The 21,037-nt window shown below is 45.2% G+C and overlaps 1 protein-coding gene across 1 annotated transcript in view; it reads left to right on the forward strand.

The window, feature by feature from the left end:
• Positions 1-21,037, forward strand: part of LOC124553957 (zinc finger protein 708-like) — an 88,446-nt gene that overhangs the window by 45,235 nt on the left and 22,174 nt on the right. The window contains exon 3 of the mRNA XM_047127972.1: positions 1,528-1,565. Coding sequence (XP_046983928.1) covers positions 1,528-1,565 — 38 coding nt within the window. The remainder of the gene's footprint in view (positions 1-1,527; positions 1,566-21,037) is intronic.

Genomic DNA, 21,037 nt, shown 5'->3' on the forward strand with positions numbered 1-21,037 from the left:
TTATTGGCACATAAGCTATGTGATGTTCTCAAATCATATTAGTGTTGATTGCATATATTTTTAGTGATTTAGTGATATATATGTGGGGTGGCACGGATGGTTATCTGCCAACAATTTAGCTAACTGTCTTTTTCTTACCATTTGTCCTTTTTTCTTACATCCACAGTCAGGCAGACATTTATAAATGAAAACATTTCCTCCCTGGACTGTTATGGTACATATTTATTCAAAATTAATTTGGCAGCTGTACAATTCTCAAGTGGTAAGTCAGTGTGATGTCTGAAACCTTTATAATTCCTTTTGAGGTAGTACTTTCCTTGAGTTAACTGTGTTTGCAAATTCCATAGTCATTACAAGACTGGAGTCTTCATAATCTGTATGTCCAGACAATGTTAGTACTTAATGTACTAATTTCTGTCGGTCATATCATACTGCACATCTTTATATACACTCCCCAATGACTAGGCATGACATGTAATAATTTCGACATAGTTCATAGTAAGCTGTCACCTGAGAATGGCATAAGTCAAAATTCCAGTTGTGAATACATTTAATTAATAGCAGTTTAGGCAGAAAGTGTTCTCATCTCCATTCTGTACCAATCTGAGGATAAAAATTTAATAAAATTCTTATGTTTTCCTCTGGAACTTCAACAGATGCTTCTCAACATAGTTCTCAGGACTGTTTTGCTTTCTGCATTGTTCTTGTTAACTTGATTTATTGATGAATGTGCATCAATTATTGTGTACCTCTCATCTAAATATTGGATTATTTCAGGGGGTGAGTCTTTCTGGAGGTAATGGAAAAATTTGGTACTGATTGCAACATAGATTTGACGTTTATGAATGCAGAGCCTAGTTCTGGGATAGTTTCGCGAATTTCTTCCCTGTGTTCTCTGTAAAAATCTACAGTTCTCTGAATGTGGTATTTTCTTCATCTGTGAATGTGCTGTTTTGTAATACCAATTTTGTTATACATTTATAGTGTCTGAAAGTATTTTGAGTTTCCCAATATTTATTAATGTTTGTGTATTTAATGGTTCAGGTCTGTATGTAGTTCTGGATGTGAACTTAAGGATGGGTTTAGAAGTCGCTCCTCACCTCTGCAAGTTCATCGGGGCTGCCCAGAGCACAAAGGCCCAAATGTTTCATTTATGATAATCGATTCTTCTGTCAGTGAATGGCAGTTTTCAAAATAAAAAAAGGTGAACGAAAATTTTACACAAGGTGGAAGTGCATGACAGGTTAAAAATGTGAAGTATCTAGTAGGAAGTATGGCTACAACCAAATTACTAGCTTGTGTAGTTATTTACAGTACTGAAGACAAATTGAGAAAATGGAAAGTGAATTCTGACTAATATTCTGTTTCATTAACTGCAACAGTTTATCATGTCCTCTTTAATGATATTTTCAAGCTTCACTTACAGCATTTGGTGGACCAATCACATGTTGGTGGGTGTTAATATAAATCTATTTAGTTACTGTCCCATCAGTTGTAAATCACTGGCCATTTCTTGAAATGTTTCAGGTGGAAGCCTCAACAAGATATGCATCTGATAGTGCAAGGTAAGTTTTCATAATTCACTGCAGAACTTTTTGAGAAATATTAATTATTATTTATTGTGAGAGTACTTCAGAAATAAAATGCACTACTTTAATTATTCAGAATTACCAATAAGCACCAACATTACAAGGCAGTATTGTCAGTAATGCTGTTCTGTGCAACAACCGTTATGTGACTGTTCCTAGATAAATAGAGCTCATGTCTAATATCTGTACAGGAAGACAAAGGTTCAGGTGGTATATCAGCAGCTGTATTGTGCTTAATCCAGAACATCACTTGAAAATCACTGACATTCAACAAATTCATCTTGATAGCCACAAGCTAATGTCATACTGCAGTAGAACAAGGAAGGGTGAGTGGCTATAAATCAAAAAATTGGAGCTGATTCCCAGCCTTTCAGATCAATGAATATAGTGTTGGAGAACTCTTTCAATGCTGTGCCACAGTGGTGCTCAGGAAACACACAAGCTTGTAGTGGTGACAGTTTACAGGCCATTATCAAGAAGAATTGTGAGTAGCTGGTGCCAGTTTCAGTAAGGTAGCGAAGACTTAACTGGTAAATCCTCATTCTCTTTGTTCCTCCATCATCCTGGTGTGATCCTGAAGGCTGGCTCATTCATTAGACACATTACAGGTGACAAGGTAATGTATAATTCCTAGCTCTGGGTCAACAGTAGGGTTCACACATACCCTCTGATACAGGCCAGGCCCAGAGAGTGGTGACTGTTACTTTCCCAAATGCCAGTTGGTCCCTCTGTCAGGAGTTCGGGAGGTGCGAACAGTCATTTACGGTGTGTGAATCCCCCTCTGAAGGGACACCCAATTGGAAGGAGCATGCCATTGGAGATGTTGGCAATCATGGGGATTTTTTGCAGTGGCTCAATCAATGTCTTAGAGTGTGTCTATTAAATGAGGGTAATGATTTCAAGGCCATACGAGCTGTACATCAATTCCTCATGGTATCACGTACCGGAGGTGGTCAGTCTTTTCTACGGTTAATGCTTGCATTATTCTGAAAGGTGTTGTTGCAGTTGCAGGCCCTGTGACATTATTTTGTCATTTATATAATACAACTTTGCTTCTGAAGACGTATTGTGATTTTCAGGCCCTACAACTGCTTACAGCATCACTCCTCCAGAGTTATCCTGTTTGTGTTGAGGACCATTGTTCACTAAATTCTTCACATGGTGTTCTTTACCTTCTGATGTTAGATGGCCTCACTGAGAGAGAAATCCACACTTCCCTCTAATCATGGCATCACTGTGGCCCATTGAGTAATGAAAAAGATTGATGCAAACTTAAAGCCCACATGCACTCTTTTTCTACCATTTGCTCAAGTAGTGTTTGCCTCAAAGATTAAGGCAGACTATGAAGTCATCATGGTCCAACCATACATTACAAACAAAATGAGTTCAACATTATAATAAAACACATATCCTGTCAAAACATGGCCAAATGTGTTGCTCTTGGCAGAGATGCTCATGAGGGCAGCTGTTTGCCTCCTCTCTGCTGTATCAGTTGTAATCCCATGAATGTCCCATGTGTCTTAATGAGTGAGCCATCCAGGAGATCTGAGTGAAGGACATCAAACTCCACCTTGTCACTCATAGTTGTTTGCTAGTCAAGATCCTTGCATTTTACCATCTGGCATTTACAGTATCATTTTTGCTATGCCATGAATAATGGAGAATATGCCCACCCAGACTTGCAACTTCAAGTTCAGCATTGCAGTAGTTCAATCACTCAGGTCACAGTAGCATCTCCTTCTCCTCCTGCAGCTGCACAACAAGCCATCAAATCCTTGCCCCTGATGACGAAATCACCTGCTACACAACTATCAGGCTGATAGGACAAAAGCAGTACTCCCACAAATACTTTCTACAGCTAAAAACGTAGTCTTCATCTGCCAACTAGAAAGTTCTAAGAAATCAAACAAAAATGAACGGTTTTCTCCTTCCCTGACTTAGAGATCCCCTTCAGTGCTCTTGGCACACATACCCTCACCCAGCTGACCTCCATTTTGCTGGTGCCCACTGCCTACCGATTTTCTGCCATGGAATTCACAGGCTGACCCAAGGAGAATGACAAAATGTTTGTAGATCTCATGAACAGGATTCTCCAGCCTCTGCCCCTGTAGCAGTGAATTTTTGAAGGCTGGTACTCGGCAACCGCAAGGTGACTGTCATTTGTTCCCTCCTCCCCTATCCCCATTATGACTCTTCTCCAATGGCACATTTGTGGTACTAGACCCAACAAGGAGGAATTACAGCTGCTCTTGGAATTGCAGTGTTCGCTTGTTTTCTGCTTCCAAGAAAAAAATTGTCCTCACAACCCCTTTGACCTCTCATATTTCGTTCTGGGACTCTGTGACCTTTCCCCCAAGGACTGCATTCCACCTCATGGAGCCATGCTGGTCATCCATCTCACTGAACACTCGTTGGGTAGCTGTTGCAGTCTGCTTTTTCCTCCTTCATTTCACCTTTTCTCTTTGTAACATCTACATCCCTCTGTTATTTGCTGTTACGAAGTCAGACTTACTCCAGCTCATTGGTCAGCTCCTTCACTCATTTTTGCTACTTCGTGACTTCAGTTCCCACCATCTGCTTTGAGGCTCCCGGAACACCGTCCAAGAGGTTACCTCTTAGCTGACCTTCTGAATCATCCCTCTTAGCACTGGAGCACCCATGTTTCTTTCAGATTCCATTCACATTTATTACCATTTGGTCCTCTCATTCTGCACTGTCCAGCTCACCCGTCATCTTGAATGGCCCACTCCCTCTGACACATACTCAAGTGATCACTTTCTGTGTGCTATCCATTTTCCGACTTCTACCCCACCTGAGTGCAAACCCAGTTGGCAGGTTTCTAAGGCTTCTAAGGTTTCTTTACTCCTCCCTCACGACCTTCACATAGCTGTGATGACCAAGTAAAGCATCTTCCAAACGTTATCCTTCCGTTGCAGACTGTTCAATTCCATGCACTTCAAGTTTACTGTAGCATGTCCTGGTCCCTGGCGGACTGAGGTGTGCAGGAATGTGATTCGCTTGTGGAGATGTGCTCTCCACATTTTGAACCATCATCCTTATACATCTGTTTATATGGTTTGGCTTTGTCGGACACATTTATCTGAGTATCATTGTCTTTGCTATCCCCATTAACCATATTATGGATTCTCCCACCAGCCATCCCACCTCCCTTTTTGTCAAGGATTTTACAATCTGTTGCAGTTCTACATCAACTTGTCTCCTTGAGCAGCGTCTTCAGCGTCGTTCCTATCGTCTTTTCTCATGAAGCTTGTGCAGTGGCTTTCACTATCCACTTCCAAAACCTTTTGTATGAATATTTCTCGGTGAAATGAGTTTCTTACACCATCCTACATCTTGCGCCTTTTGTTCTTCCATTCGCCGAAACTAGAAAATTCCTGGGGCTCATGTCTGATACGAAACTTCCTTGGTCCTCCCATGTATTCTTACTAAGCTCTACGTAGTACCTAGTTCCTCAGTGTCTTACATCTCCTAAGTGGTACTTCCAGGTGAGTTGATGAGACCACCCTGCTCCGTTTTCTTTATCCCATGTCCATTCATAACTAGAGTGTGGGTGTTTAGTTTATTCCTCTGTACCTCTGTCCATCATATGGTGTCTTAACACACTCCACCACCACGGAATACGTTTCGCCACTGGTGGCTTTTTCACTAGCCCAGTTGAGTGTCTGTGCAGAAGATACTGAACTACTAGATATACTGGCATGATGTCCTCCTCAGTGGATAGGCATGTTGTATCTCTCTCATGTGTGGCCACTCATACTATTCCCTCATATTTGAAGACTCCCTTTCCTGCCAGTAAGGGACATGCCATTCTTCTGTTACCTCCCGGAGTTCACTTTTGACTTTTGCTTCGGCAGCCTAACTTCACGGTACCTGCCACATTAATGATGGTTGTGAACCCTTCGCCACCTTGGCTTCATGTAGCAGCCCATGTTTATTGTGGACTTCATTTTCTTCACTTTTATAAGCAGGACCCATTGTAGGAAAAAATGGATAAGTAGTATGGACTAACCTGTCATCAAGGTACAAACTTCGTTGCAATATTATGCTCTACACGAATTGTACTTACTGACAGTATGGCCACCAGTTGATTAACTCAAAATTTTTATCAGTATTATACACCATCACTTGACCCTTTGAGAAATGTAGTAGCCATCCTATTGAATATTTGTGACTGAAGTCCGCAATGAGTTTCATTTTTATCTCTGATTTAAACATATTAACGTTTACATGTACCTCAAATCCTTCAACTAAACGTTTCAAGTGTACATATGAATTGACAATGTCGCAAGAGCCAGGAGGTATTGCCACAACTTCCCCATTCTCTAGACGCAATTTATTATTAATTCAGTGACGTTAGCTATGCTTTCGTGTGTTTCCAGACCAGTTGATTCTGTACATCACTACTCCCTGCTCATCTATTGGAGGAAAGTAGTTTGCATTCAATTTAGACCAATTAGCATTTGAGTGTACGTAATTACATTGCAGCCTCAAATGATGTGGAGACTTGCATACTGCTTGTTTTTATGCAATTTTCTGGAAAAATACCATGCAGAAATATCCTCAGAGGTATGAACTGAAGTTATGGTAGTGTCAAACATTGTACAACAGCTGGTTCCTATTGGTAAAATGAGAACACAATCTTTCATGTGACCTTAAATGACAAAGCGCTACATACCCTGAACAACATCTACATTGACAGTTCCACGTTTCTTGGGTTTCCACACTGTCTCAGGCCATGTATCCTACATAAACACGCTGTAAAATATCGCGATTTTAAATTTTCTGATGAGTTTAAGCGGATCTATGTTTTTAATCCTTCTTTCCAGTACCACTGCTGTGGGCTTTTTCTTAAATGTACAACCCAAGTTATTTCCTGTATTGTAAATATAAGCCTTTACCCATAGCGATGGCCTCCATGGTCATATTATGCCTTTTAACTGCTTGTAATTACTTTTCGCATTTTTGGACGTTCTGTACTGCTTGAAATATATCAGGTCTCCTAGCTAATGAAACCAGTGGCTGACAGCCCAGCAAATGGAGGTATCATAAACAGAATTGGTCCACCAGATCTCTTTGGTATTGGTAGCAACCTATGCCTTTTAACACATCCTTTCCTTCCTTCTTTCTGCCTCTAGGCTCGTTTTGCCGCTGTCACGAATTTTTTAAACATCACATAGGTTTTTCTTCTTGTTTAGTATGCAGTGAGCTGCATTCAGTATTTGCTTGAAGGTTAGTCCAGTACCCAAACATTGCCTTATCAACCACATATGCAGACATAGGTTGTCCTACATGAATATCAGTCCCTTGACATACCTGCGCAGCCTTATCAATGAGTATTTGGTGTGCAATATGGTGATCTTTGTTTGTAGTGTAGGCGATTGTGTGCTCTTTGCGTACATTGTCCAAAGCATCAAAGCCCTTATCACCATAAGCTAGGTGCTATTTCAATTTTGTTCCAACTCCGCAGAAATTGTATCCAGAGATACAAAATTCCGATCGCTGCTTCTCGAGAATACCACCTCCAACTTTGTTGATACGTTTCCTAGCACTCATATCACACTACTGCATGGTTTGAGCTTTGCTTTTCGTATTACATAGCAAAATGCGAGTGTTCACCCAGCTGTAGTGCTTTGATGAGAAACTAAGCCATTTCATCAATGCTCTGTTCCCTCAACATCTTATGACCTGCTGTATGAGGAACATATTGGGTTCAAAGCGTTCCCATAATTCGTTTGTAACATCAATAGGTTTGTTCTTAATTCTGTGGTGAATAATGTGATTATACTTGCAATGATTTGTGGCTGGATGTTCAGACATTTGCACGTACGTTGAAGATTAAATTGCTTCCACATTCGGTTTCTATTTATCCAGTTCAACCATTTGGCAATATTAGTTTCCAAATGAGAGAATGTTGAATAATGATTTATCCCACATCATTCCAATTCTGCTTTGAAATGCCTATCGTAAAATTCACTTCCATCATATGCCTCAAGTCTGTTGGGCAGTCAATTTAGTCCTGTGTGCAACAATTATTCAGAAACCTCTGTGCCTGTGACCGTGTGTGCCTGTGACTGTGAGAATGTAGTTGAAACCATTATTTGATTGTAAGTAGTCCTGTGTATCTAAGAGATGAGCCTGCCATGCATAATCCATTCCTCGTATTATCAGATATATTCTGCATGCAGGTCTGTAAAGCTCATGAACAACTCTCTCCACAATTACTCGACGATGCATATTTTTCTAAGCTCAGGTAAGATCGATAACATTTTGTTCATGTAATCTGCATTCTCTTGCCTAACTGAAGCTGTAAACAGGCGTAATCGAGCTATGATTTCATTTAGTTACCATAATTTATATACTTCAGAGGCAGATTGTTTAGTCTTTCTTGCTGAACTTCGACTTTTACCTACACTATGTGGAGCTGCTACTGCTGCTGTAGTTACAGTCCTGTATTTGTCGCTCTATGAGATATCCATTCATCCTTTCGGGGTTTTACATGCGTTGATCATGCTTAATATTGCACCACATGTTTTTATAGTTTCAGGGTATATTTTTAACACTCGCCATTTTCAAAATTATTAACTGTAACAGCCAAGGCAATCTTCCAAATTCCTTGTTAACAATTCTTACTGCCTTCGTGGTTAAACATATTGTGTGCTTTCCTAAGAAATATGGTTTCGCCCTGATGACCCCATATGTTCTGTCTTAACTCAGCATGCCTCCTCCTCCTCCTCCTCCTCCTCCTCCTCCTGTTTCTGCTTCAATCCATAGTACATGACAGCTCTTTCAGCCTGTCAGTTACTGGCTTAAATATTACTGAGAGATAATGGTCTTGTTGCAGTTGACCTTACTTTCACCAAAGTAACTTCAGTCAAATTTCCAGTTTTTAACATTACACTTTCTCATCAACATGTTGGTGTAAACTAAGCCATTGCTGGCCGTTGTGGCCGAGAGTTTCTAGGTGCTTCAGTCTGGAACCGTGCGACCGCTACAGTCGCAGGTTCGAATCCTGCCTCGGGCATGAATGTTTCTGATGTCCTTAGGTAGGTTGGGTTTAAGTAGTTCTATGTTTTAGGGGACTGATGACCTCAGATGTTGAGTCCCATACGGCTCAGAACCATTTGAACCATTTTTGAACTACGCCATTTTTGAGACAGTTTACAACTTAGGTTTACTTTGAGACAATTGGTGGTGACGGGCATGAAGTGCCTTAGCTATCACATCGATATTTCACACATACATTAGTTTTATACTGACTCCTTTAGTTTTCTCGTTGACACACAGTTCATATTTCTGTATATGAACATTCAACACCTCAAATTTATAGCACCTCTCTTAACAAGACCTTCAGTTCCATTAATTTAGTGTTGATTGCCTCCATTTTTTGGTCAAACGCACGTGCTTTGCGTCCTCTTAAAGAATATGCAACACATCTGCAAATTTGTACATAGTGTAAAATATACTGACACATGCGCATTTTGGTGCATTGCCTTTTTGAAGAATCTAGTTAAAGTTCTGTTTCTATGGACTCTCATTCAATTTACTAGTTTTATATGTAACCAGCAAGCTATGCTGAGAGTTATTCCAGCAATCCTTACATATAACGAATTCAATGAGTAACATCTCTGTTCCTACATGTGCTTCGAAAATATGCTTTAATTCAGATTGCCTGTTCGAAAGTTACAAGGTTGGTGCATTCCAGACAAACAGCTTTTGGATGCTTAAGTATGTCTCACTGAAATAAAATATATTGACTTGCATGCGGCGAGCAAAGCAGAAATATCTGCACATATCCTGATTTCCCACAAAGATGTTGCCAAATAAGAATGTGCTGTTTTGTTTTACTTTTTCAGGTGGTGGAATATCACTGCCTGTTAGTCCTTCAATTCCGTGCAAAATCTCCTGCAGTAGCTGATATTTTAACTGAAACAGTATTTTTGAAAAATATATACATGCTCTAAGTGGACTCCCGCAGGATACGTCAACAGTGTAAACATTTGATTATTTTCCGCAGCATGAAGCCCAATAACCAAAGCACTTCTAATATGAGGAAGTAATGATCCATTCGTCTCGTTCTTCTGGTTTACACCTTCATCATTGCAGGACCAGTCATTTAAAGACCCTTGGGGTGAGACTGTTTTGTCCACTTGGTCATGGTGGTAACTGTTTATTTACATTGAAATGGAGGGGTTTTATAAAGTATTAGTTACAGCTGGGCATATAAACAAACTTAAAAACGATCGTAATTCAGTGCCCACATCTGGTAATGTTGAATCATACATTGACACTTACGTCAATGCACAGAATGCATCATGGAGTCGAGCTATGGTAGTTTCTAATGAGTGGAGAGTTTGGCAAGCTATCGACAGTAAATTTCTGCACAGTGTGTCGTAGAATTGGAGAATATGCGACTGCCATCTTTGCCAACACTCTAGCTCATCCTGTAGTGGATTTCATTAAATGTTAAAAATCAGCTCTTGTAGATCTGTGCTCCCTCTGTTGTTAAATATTTTAACTGTACCGACTGAATCCCCTACAGAGATTTTATGATCACTTTGTAACATCAGGGGAGAGCAAACTTGTCTGTGGAACAAGGCTGAAATCTGCGTTGACACACTGCATGCTCAATGTCATTAATCCAAGGAGAATATCTTTGTTGTTGTTGTTGTTGTTGTTGTTGTCTTCAGCCCAGAGAGTGGTTTGATGCTGCTCTCCATGCTGCTCTATCCTGTGCAAGCTTCATCATTTCCAAGTAACTACTGCAACCTACATCCTTCTGAATCTGCTTAGTGTACTCATCTCTTGGTCTCCCTCTACGATTTTCACCCTCCATGCTGCCCTCCAGTACTAAATTGGTGATCCCTTGATGCTTCAGAATATGTCCTACCAACCGATCCTTCTCTTAGTCAAGTTCTGCCACAAATTCCTCTTCTCCCCAATTCTATTCAGTACTTTCTCATTAGTTACATGATCTACCCATTTAATCTTCAAACTTCTCCTGTAGCATTCTACCTATGTAATCTTCAACCTTCTCCTGTAGCACCACATTTCGAAAGCTACTATTCTTTTCTTGTGCTAACTATTTATCGTCCACATTTCACAACCATACATAGCTACACTCCATACAAATACCCCAATAAAAAATATTCTAACAAGATTGCGATCAAGACTGTTTTAAATTTTAATTTCAACCCTCAGAATCACCTGATTTAATTAGACTACATTCCATTATCCTCGTTTTGCTTTTGTTGTTCGTCTTATAGCCTCCTTTTAAGACACTGTGTGTTCCGTTCAACTGCTCTTCCAGGTTCTTTGCTGTCTCTGACAAAATTACAGTCTCGTCGGCAAACCTCAAAGTTTTTATTTCTTCACCATAGATTTTAATTCCTATTCCAAATTTTTCTTTAATTTCCTTTACTGCTTGCTGTCTCACTCCCTTCCCAACCACTGCTTCCCTTTCACGCCCCTCGACTCTTAAAACTGCAATCTGGTTTCTGTACAAATTGTAAATGCCTTTTGCTCCCTGTATTTGACCCCTGCCATCTTCAGAATTTGAAAGAAAGTATTCCAGTCAACATTGTCAAATGCTTTCTCTAAGTCTACAAATGCCTTTCCTTAATCTGTCTTTGAAGATAAGTCGTAGTGTCAGTATTGCGTCACGTGTTCCAACATATTAACGGAATCCAAATATATTTTCCCCGAGGTCGGCATCCACCAGTTTTTCCGTTGGTCTGTAAGGAATTCGTGTTCGTATTTTGCAGCTGTGACTTATTAAACTGACGGTTTGGTAATTTTCACACGTCATCAACACTTGCTTTCTTTGGGATTGGAATTATTATATTCTTCATGAAGTCTGAGGGTATTTCGCCTGTCTCATACATTTTGCTCACCAGATGGTAGAGTTTTGTCAGTAGTTCTAATGGAATGTTGTCTACTCCTGGGGCATTGTTTCGACTTAAGTCTTTCAGTGCTCTATCAAATTCTTCTCATAGTATCATATCTCCCATTTCATCTTCATCTACATCCTCTTCCATTTCCATAATATCGTCCTCAAGAACATCGCCCTTGTATAGACCCTCTATATACTCCTTCCACCTTTCTGCTTTCCCTTCTTTGCTTAGAACTCGGTTTCCATCTAAGCTCTTGATATTCATACAAGTGGTTCTCTTTTCTCCAAAGGTCTCTTTAATTTTCCTGTAGGCAGTATCTATCTTACCCCTAGTGATATGTGCATCTACATTGTTATATTTGTCTTTTAGCCATCCCTGCTTAGCCATTTTGCACTTCCTGTCGATCTCATTTTTGAGACATTTGTATTCCTTCTTGCCTGCACCATTTACTACATTTTTATACTTTCTCCTTTCATCAGTTAAATTCAATATCTCTTCTGTTACCCAAAGATTTCTACCAGCCCTCGCCTCTTTACCTACTTGATCCTCTGCTACCTTCACTATTCCATCTCTCAAATCTACCCATTCTTCTTCTACTGTATTTCTTTCCCCCATTCCTGTCAATTGTTCCCTTATGCTCTCCCTGAAACTCTATACAACCTCTGGTTCTTCAAGTTTATCCAGGTCACATCTCCTTAAATTCCCACCTTTTTGCAGTTTCTTCAGTTTTAATGTGCAGTTCATAACCAATAGATTGTGGTCAGAGTCCACATCTGCCCCTGGAAATGTCTTACAATTTAAAATCTAGTTCGAAAATCTCTGTCTTACCATTACATGATCAATCGGAAAGCTTCCAGAGTCTCCAGGCCTCTTCCAAGTATACAACCTTCTTTCATGACTCTTAAACCAAGTGTTAGCTATGATTAAGTTATGCTCTGTGCAAAATTCTACCAGGCAGCTTCCTCTTTCATTCCTTTTCCCCATTCCATATTCACCTACTACACTTCCTTCTCTTCGTTTTCCTACTATCGAGTTCCAGTCCTCCACGCCTATTTAATTTTCGTCTCCCTTCACTATCTGAATAATTTTTTTTTTTTATCTCATCATACATTCCTTCAATCTCTTCATCTGCGGAGCTAGTTAGCATATAAACTTGTACTACTGTGGAAGGTGTGGGCTTCGTGTCATCTTGGCTACAACAACGTGTTCACTGTGCTGTTTGTAGTAACTTATCCATGATGCTATTTTTATTCGTTATTAAACCTACTCCTGCAGTACCCCTATTTGATTTTGTATTTATAACCCTGTATTCACCTGACCCAAAGCCTTGTTCCTCATGCCACGGAACTTCACTACTTCCCACTACATCTAGCTTTAACCTATCCATTTCCCTTTTTAAATTACCTAACGTATGTGCACAACATTGCACACTCCAATATGTAGAACGCCAGTCTTGTTTCTCCTGATAACAACGTCCTCCTGAATGGTCCCCCCCCCCCCCCCCTGCGGGTTCGGGGGTAAGAATAGGCCCACGGTATTCCTGCCTGTCGTAAGAGGCAACTAAAAGGAGTCTCAAACGTTTCGGCCTTCTGTGATGGTGCCCTCTTGGGTTTGACCTCCTTTTTTTCAAAATTTCCGTTGTTAGTGCGTGCCATTTGGGGAAGGACACCTTACGTGGTGTTTTTCTATTGGTCCATCATGCTCCGCCATCTTGCATGTTACCTATTGTCGTGTGGGGGGGGGGACTACGCCCAACATCTTCTGGGTTGTCTCCTTCTCGCCTTGTGCGCACTCTTCTTCGTAGCGCCTACGACAACTGTGGACCCTTTGAGCACCTGAAATCCAGCACGGTAGCCTGTCCGTTGTGGTGGGGTCGTCATGTACCCTCTTGGTGGTAGCCCCCTGACCACGCAGGGATCGCAGTACAGATGCTAGAGCTGTTTCCTCCCCATGCATGCCAAGGAGTATGTGCCCATCTTGTCTGGGGCACGGGGACTCCGGGCAATGGGATATCGGCCAGGTACCCATTGCTTCGGCTGGGTGGCGCCCTTGGGGAGAGCCCTCGTTCGGAGTAGGTGGCATCTGGGCGGATGTGGCGCAATGAAGCGCAATAAATTACACCAAGCTGGTGGTCGCACGGCCACCAGCGTCTCTAAGCGTGGTAGAGTAGACTTTGATGCTGCACAATATGACCCTCAGTCGTTCCCCTCATTGGCTGCGCCATGGGAGGGACGCCGATCTAGTGCCAAGCGGGAGCCTTACGTACCGCAATACCGTGTCTGCAGCAGGACTGATGGTGACTCCTTTCTTATGACGAAGCCTCTGTTTTTTGTGGAACACCTGGAGGATAAGTTTGGGGAAGTGGCGGGGTTGTTTAAAATGAGGAATGGGTCCATCCTCCTCAAGACGTCCTCCCCAGCCCAGTCACGAGCGTTGCTCTTGTGCGATAAGCTGGGTGACGTCCCTGTTACCGTCACTCCCCACAGTAGCTTAAATATGGTCCAGGAGATTATTTACCATCGTGACCTCTTGTTACAATCCGATGACGAGCTGAGAGCCGACTTGGAACGACATGGTGTCCATTTTGTCCGTCGTGTACATAGAGGGCCCAAGACGAACAGGGTGGCCACCGGTGCCTTTATCTTGGCCTTCGAGGGTGATGTCTTGCCCGAGAAGGTCAAGGTGATGGTTTACCGTTGCGATGTGAAGCCATACGTCCCTCCCCCGATGCGGTGCTTCCAGTGCTGGAAGTTTGGGCATATGTCCTCCCGTTGCCCATCCAGTGCTACATGTCGAGATTGCGGACGCCCCTCTCATCCCGATTCTCCATGTGCGCCTCCGCCTGTATGTGTCAACTGTGGGGAGCACCACTCTCCATGCTCGCCGGATTGCCCCGTTCTTCATAAGGAGCGGAAGATCATGGAATTTAAGACCTTGGACCGGCTTACTTATCGAGAGGCAAAACTGAAATATGAAAGGTTGTATCCTGCTTCCATTCGCACATCCTACGCTGCAGCCACGTTATCGTCGCCCATGCGAGCGACAGTTGTCGCCTCATCTGTGCCGCCTTCAGTGGGCCCTTGGGGCCGTGTATCTCTGTCTGCCCCCCCTCGTGTCTGGGGGCAAGCCTTCCTCTGTTGCCCCCTTAGCAGTTGGGGGCAAACCCTCTTCTGTTGCTCCCCCCACGCTTACTTCGGGAGTGACATCTGCTCCACAACCGGGAGGCTCGATCCCTCCCCCTCTTTCTCCGCCGGCGTTGCCTCCGCCGGTTCCTCTCTCGCAGAAGGGGTCCCTCGGGGCTCTCCCTTCCTCTGTTTCTTCTCCTTCCCAGCCAGATGTCAGCCAGTGGCTGAAGGTTCCACCAACTGCTGGTCGTAGGGCTTCTGCATCGTCGTCAGCCTCCGACGCTCCTTCAGAGAAGCTCTCCCAGCCCTCTCACCCTAAGGGCCGACGTGAGAAGAAGGAATGGCATGTGTCCAAGAAGAAGGACGTTCCGGCAGTTTCAGCACCGCCTGCTGTACATAGTCCTGGCTCCGGGGATGAGATGGAGATCCTCGCCTCTGCCGCAGATCTCACCCTCACAGAACCCATGGGGGCCTCTCCTATGGACTCAGCTGACTCTCCCCCAGTGGCGGCAGTTGGCTCTGAAGCGCTGTCTGCCTCTTAGTCACATTCACGCCCTCCCAGTCCCTTCCTGCTTCCATTCTCCAATGGAACTGCGGCGGTTATTTCCGCCACCAATGCTGCTTCTGGGCGATTTCAATGCCCACAACCCTCTATGGGGTGGGACTGTCTCTGATGACCGCGGTCGGGCCGTGGAGCATTTGTTGGCTCAGCTCGACCTTAGCCTCTTGAACACCGGTGCTCCCACGCATTTCAGTGTTGCCCATGGCTCGTTCTCGGCCATCGATCTCTGTCTTTGCAGCCCCGGACTTGTCCCATCCCTCCACTGGAGGGTGCACCCTGACCTGTGCGGTAGTGACCATTTTCCCATCTATTTGTCACTACCCCAGTGTCGTTCTTCTGGGCGCCTGCCCCGCTGGGCTCTCCATAGGGCTGACTGGGCGGCTTTTACTTCCGCTGCAACCTTTGAGTCTCCCCCCCACAGGGTGACATTGACGAGGTGGTCCGCGTCTTAACCACGTCAATTATTTCGGCGGCCGAGGCTGCCATCCCCCGCTCTTCTGGCCTCCCTCGGAGGAAGGCTGTACCCTGGTGGTCGCCGGAGATTGCTGAGGCTATTCGCGACCGTCGGCGGGCTCTCCAGCGTCATAGGCGGCACCAGTCTCTAGAGACCCTCATCGCCTTTAAGAGGCTCCGTGCCTTGGCCCGTCGTCTTATTGCACGGCGTATGCAGGAGTGCTGGGAGAGGTATGTCTCATCCTTGGGCTCCAATGTCTCCGCCTCGCTCGTGTGGTCCCGGATCCGGCGGATTTATGGATACCAGACCCCTATGGGTGTCCCTGGGATCTCCTTGGACGGCGCTGTCTGCACGGACGCTGCCGCCATTGCTGAACACCTTGCTGCGAACTTTGCTAAGAGCTCTGCAACTGCAACTTATCCCCCCGCCTTTCGCTCTCTCAAGGAGCGAGCCGAGCAGACGCCGTTATCGTTCCGCACGCGTCGTCCTGAAAAATACAATGCTCCTTTCAGCGAGAGGGAATTCCTCGCTGCCCTCGCCGATTGCCCTGATACAGCACCAGGACCGGACTGCATCCACGCACAGATGCTGAAGCATCTCTCCAGGGACTGCCAGCGACACATTCTCTCCATCGTTAACCGCATTTGGAGCGAGGGCGTGTTCCCGTCGCAATGGCGAGAGGGTTTTATTGTCCCCATCTTGAAGCCCGGTGCGGACCCATTGGCAGTGGACAGCTATTGTCCCATTACCCTCACCAACGTTTTGTGCAAATTGCTCGAACGTATGGTGGGGCGGCGTTTGTGTTGGGTCCTTGAGTCACGCGGTCTCCTCGCTCCATCCCAGGGTGGCTTCCGTCGGGGCCGGTCTGCCACGGACAATTTGGTGCGGCTGGAATCTGCTATTCGTACGGCCTTTGCCCAACGTCAGCATCTCGTTGCTGTATTTTTCGATCTGCGGAAGACGTATGACACCACATGGAGGCATCACATCGTCGCCACGCTGTATGAGTGGGGTCTTCGTGGTCGGCTCCCGGCTTTTCTTCAAACCTTTTTATTGCGCCGCTCTTTCCGGGTGCAAGTCGGTGTCGCCTCTAGTTCATCTTATATACAGGAAAATGGGGTCCCGCAGGGCTTGGTGTTGAGCGTCTCCTGATTTCTAGTGGCCATTAATGGCCTGGCTGCAGCCGTGGGGTTGTCGGTGTCTCCTTCTTTGTATGCCGATGACTTCTGCATCTCATTTAGCACCACGACTACGGGAGTCGCCGAACGCAGGCTGCAAGTCGCCGTTCGCAAGGCAGCATCATGGGCTCTGACTCATGGTTTTCAGTTCTCTGCAGCCAAGACTCGAGTTATGCACTTCTGCAGGCGTCGGACGGTCCACCCTCATCCTGAACGTTACCTCGACGGCCACCTGCTTGACGTGGTGGACACTTGCCGCTTCTTGGGACTCGTGTTTGATGCCCGGCTCACATGGGTTCCTCATGTTACTCAGCTGAAGCAAAAATGCTGGCGGCACCTCAACGCCCTCCGCTGCCTTAGCCACACGTCTTGGGGTGCCGATCGCTGCATGCTGCTGCGATTGTACAGAGCCCTTGTGCAGTCCCGGCTTGATTATGGGAGCCTGGCCTATGGGTCTGCATCCCCCTCAGTGTTGAAGTTGTTAGACCCCATACACCACTGTGGGGTTTGGCTTGCAACTGGCGCTTTTCGCACCAGCCCCGTGGATAGTCTACTGGTGGAGGCCGGGGTTCCCCCGCTGTGGATTCGCCGCCATCGTCTGCTCGCCGACTATGCTATCCACGGGCATTGCTCGCCAGGCCATCCCAATCGTCGCCTGCTTTTCCCTGCCATGGTCCTCCATCTGCCCGAACGGCGACCTAGGTCTGGGCTTTCCGTAGCTGTCCGTGTCCAGTCCCTGCTGTCAGAACTGGGGTCATTCCCTCTTCTGCCTCCCTTCCGGGTCCGTACACCAACGCCTCCCTGGTGTTTGTCCCGGCCGTCCGTCCGTCTGGATTTGGCACAGGGACCTAAGGACTCAGTTCCGCCTGTGGCCCTCCGTCGCCGTTTTCTTGCGCTCCTCGAATCATTTCCGGGCTGTGAGCCTGTCTACACTGATGGTTCCCTGGTTGATGGTCGCACTGCCTACGCTTTTGCTCACGCTGCCCATGTTGAGCAACGCTCCTTGCCGGCTGGCTGCAGTATTTTTACTGCAGAGCTGGTGGCCATCTTGCGCGCTCTTGAGCATATGCGTTTCTGCTCAGGTAGGTCCATCGTCATCTGCAGTGACTCCCTGAGCAGCCTTCAGGCCATCGACCGCTGCTATCCCTCTTCTCCTCTGGTGTCCTCTATTCAGGAGTCTGTTTCCGCCATTACCCGTTCTGGTCGTTCTGTGGTCTTGGTTTGGACGCCAGGTCATGTTGGCATCCCAGGGAACGAACGTGTTGACAGGCTGGCCAAAGGGGCGATCGACGCCCCAGCTTTGGAGATCGGCCTCACAGCTCACGACCTGCAGCTGGTGTTGCGCCGTAAGGTGCTTGGGGTGTGGTCTGTTGAGTGGCGTGGCATGACACCCCCAATAAACTGCGGGCTGTCAAGGAGACGACCGATGTGTGGCGCTCCTCCCTGCGGTCTTCTCGCGGGGAGTCTGTTATCCTGTGTCGGCTCCGCATCGGCCATACATATCTGACGCATGGCCATCTTTTGCGTCGGGAGGATCCCCCCCCCCCCCGTGTCGGTGTGGGTCCCGGCTGACAGTCGCCCACGTTTTATTGGAGTGTCCCCGACTGCGCACCCTTCGGCAGTCTTATAATCTCCTGGGCACCTTGCCTTTGATTTTATGCGATGATGCCTCCATGGCTGACAGTGTTTTACATTTTATCCGTGCTGGTCCTTTTTATGGTTCCATTTAGAGTGGTCCTGCACCTTTCCCTTTGCGTGTCTCTTGTCCTCGAGTCTCTCATATTTGGTTGCAGATTTTAGTGTGTAGTCGGTTGGTTGACTCTTTCCCTTTTTTGTTGTCGTGGTCAGTCAACCAGTCTCCGGCCATCTTCTTTTCTTCTGTTTTTTTTTGTCTGGTGTTCATCTGTCCTCTTTGTGTCTGTCGTATTCGTTACCGCATTTCTGTTCTTTTAGGGCCTGGGGGGGGAGTATCCTTCCCCTCGGGGTTTTATCTGCTCTGCGCCTTAATGTCTCGCCTGTTTTTGGAATGGGGGACTGATGACCATAGCTTTTTAGTCCCCCTTAAACATCCTAACAACCACCACCTGAATAGTCCCCGCCCAGAGATCTGAATGGGGGACTATTTTACCTCTGGAATATTTTACGCAAGAGGACGCCATCATCATTTAACCATACAGTAAAGCTGCATGCCCTCAGGAAAATTACAACTGTAGTTTCCCCTTGCTTTCAGCCATTCACAGTACCAGCATAGCAATGCCATTCTGGTTAATGTTACAAGGCCTGATCAGTCAATCATTCAGACTGCAATTACTGAAAAGGCTGCTGCCCCTCTTCAGGAACCACACGTTTGTCTGACCTCTCAACAGATAACCCTCTGTTGTGGTTGCACCTATGGTATGGCTATCTGTACCACTGAGGCACACAAGCCTCCCCACCAACGGCAAGGTCCATGGTTCATTGGGGGGGGGGAGGGGGGAATATTACTTTGTCATCACTAAATTGATGGTTTTCAAGTAAAACCACTTATTAGAACTCCCTTTTCGATAATACACTGACACTAACATGCGTACACCCACTGGTATTCAAACAGTAGGTTTGATTGAACAGCATTATGTTGACACCAGATGCCTGCTGATACAACGACTTCACCTTTCCTGCAAGGAAAGCACATAGTGTTAGTTAGAAGCTTATTTGCTCATTTTCTCTGTTCATCAGCGTCAGCATTAATACTTAAACTGGCTCACAACAGGGACTTCTGATGCATGACTTGACATCCTTATCATTTGTTGTTTGTCACAAGAGATCAAATTATTTATCAATTGATGTAAGTGTATTTTCGTGACATCTACTATCATTATAGTTATAATTGTAATATTGTTGTTGTTATTTAGCATCAAACCCTGTATTTTGTGCACATTTGTGTATTTATCAGGCACATTTATACGCTTTAGTAACTGTGCACTGCACAGAACCACTGTCTGCATTGAATCATTCGTTTTGTGTTACTTGCAGCACTTAGATCGCCGAATCCAGTGGTAGCTCTCATAGTAGCAGCAGTAGCACATCAGAGTACTGTGGGCTGACACATGTTTTCATAAGAAGCGACTTATTTTAAATTTTGTCAATTTTCCTTACCTTCAACTCCTATATTTCGCATATGTCTGTGTATCTACCATGCCAACTCTGGTATGGACAGATATAGTAATTGCTGTGTTCAGATGTGAATCAAGTTGGTGATCCTTCGCTCACAGCTCCAGGCAGTGTTGTACACCAATTGGTCCACTGTTGCAGTCATATTGGGTACTGCCCACACTGAGATTGACCTCTCACTTGTGGTTGAGTGGGAAGTTATTCAAGCGTGTGGGAGGCAGTGGACGGATTTCCATGTTGCTGATCGAAGAGCCTGCTCTGTTTGTCTAATGAACAGATTTGGGAGCTGTCTATGGCTGATGGAATCCATGAGCCAGATGAAGTCGTGTGCCATGTTCCAAAGGAAGCCTCTCAGTGTGCAAGACTGAGCATTCGCAGAGGGTAGTATTACTGGTACTTGGAATCTCCGATGTTAGGTGTGTAATGGCGCCATTTAGAGATAAGACTGCATAGGAGGGGAAGGAATCCAATGTGCATTCTGTGTGCATACTGGATGGAGTCTTTATGGATTATAAATGGGTGCTTCTGAATGCCATGAAAACCATGGCATAGCTAGCTGTAAGTGGTGACTCACGTTGGTGGTAACAATACCGATTGCGATCCATGAGTAATGCGACCAATGTCTTTCTAACGCAACGGTACACCACAGCGTGTTGTAACCTGCTGGGCTAAGTGGATGGGGGAGTTAGTTTCAAAACGCTCTGTCTCATTCGGTTGCAAGTGCCGGAGAGTCAGGATGTGCATTTCTGTCAACCCCGTTTTGAGTTTATGTAACTTGACACAATGGGTCATTCTGTAGAGGAACGGTACGCTATCAAATTTTACGTTAAACTTAGGAAGTCCGCCACCAAAATGTTCCATTAGTTCAGCATGCCTTTGGGAATGATTGCTTGTCCAAATCGCAACTTTTCCAATAGCACAAGTCGTTTATGGAGGGCCGAGAGGAGATTACCGACGAACCTCGCAGTGAATGGCTATCAACCGCGTGTTTGAACTCTAACAGACAGCTGAGCCTTCAATTGATAGCACAAACTTTAGACATGTCAGAAACAACCTCTTTCCGCATTG

Source organism: Schistocerca americana, chromosome 11 (genome assembly GCF_021461395.2).
Source record: "Schistocerca americana isolate TAMUIC-IGC-003095 chromosome 11, iqSchAmer2.1, whole genome shotgun sequence".
Lineage (NCBI taxonomy): Eukaryota > Metazoa > Arthropoda > Insecta > Orthoptera > Acrididae > Schistocerca > Schistocerca americana.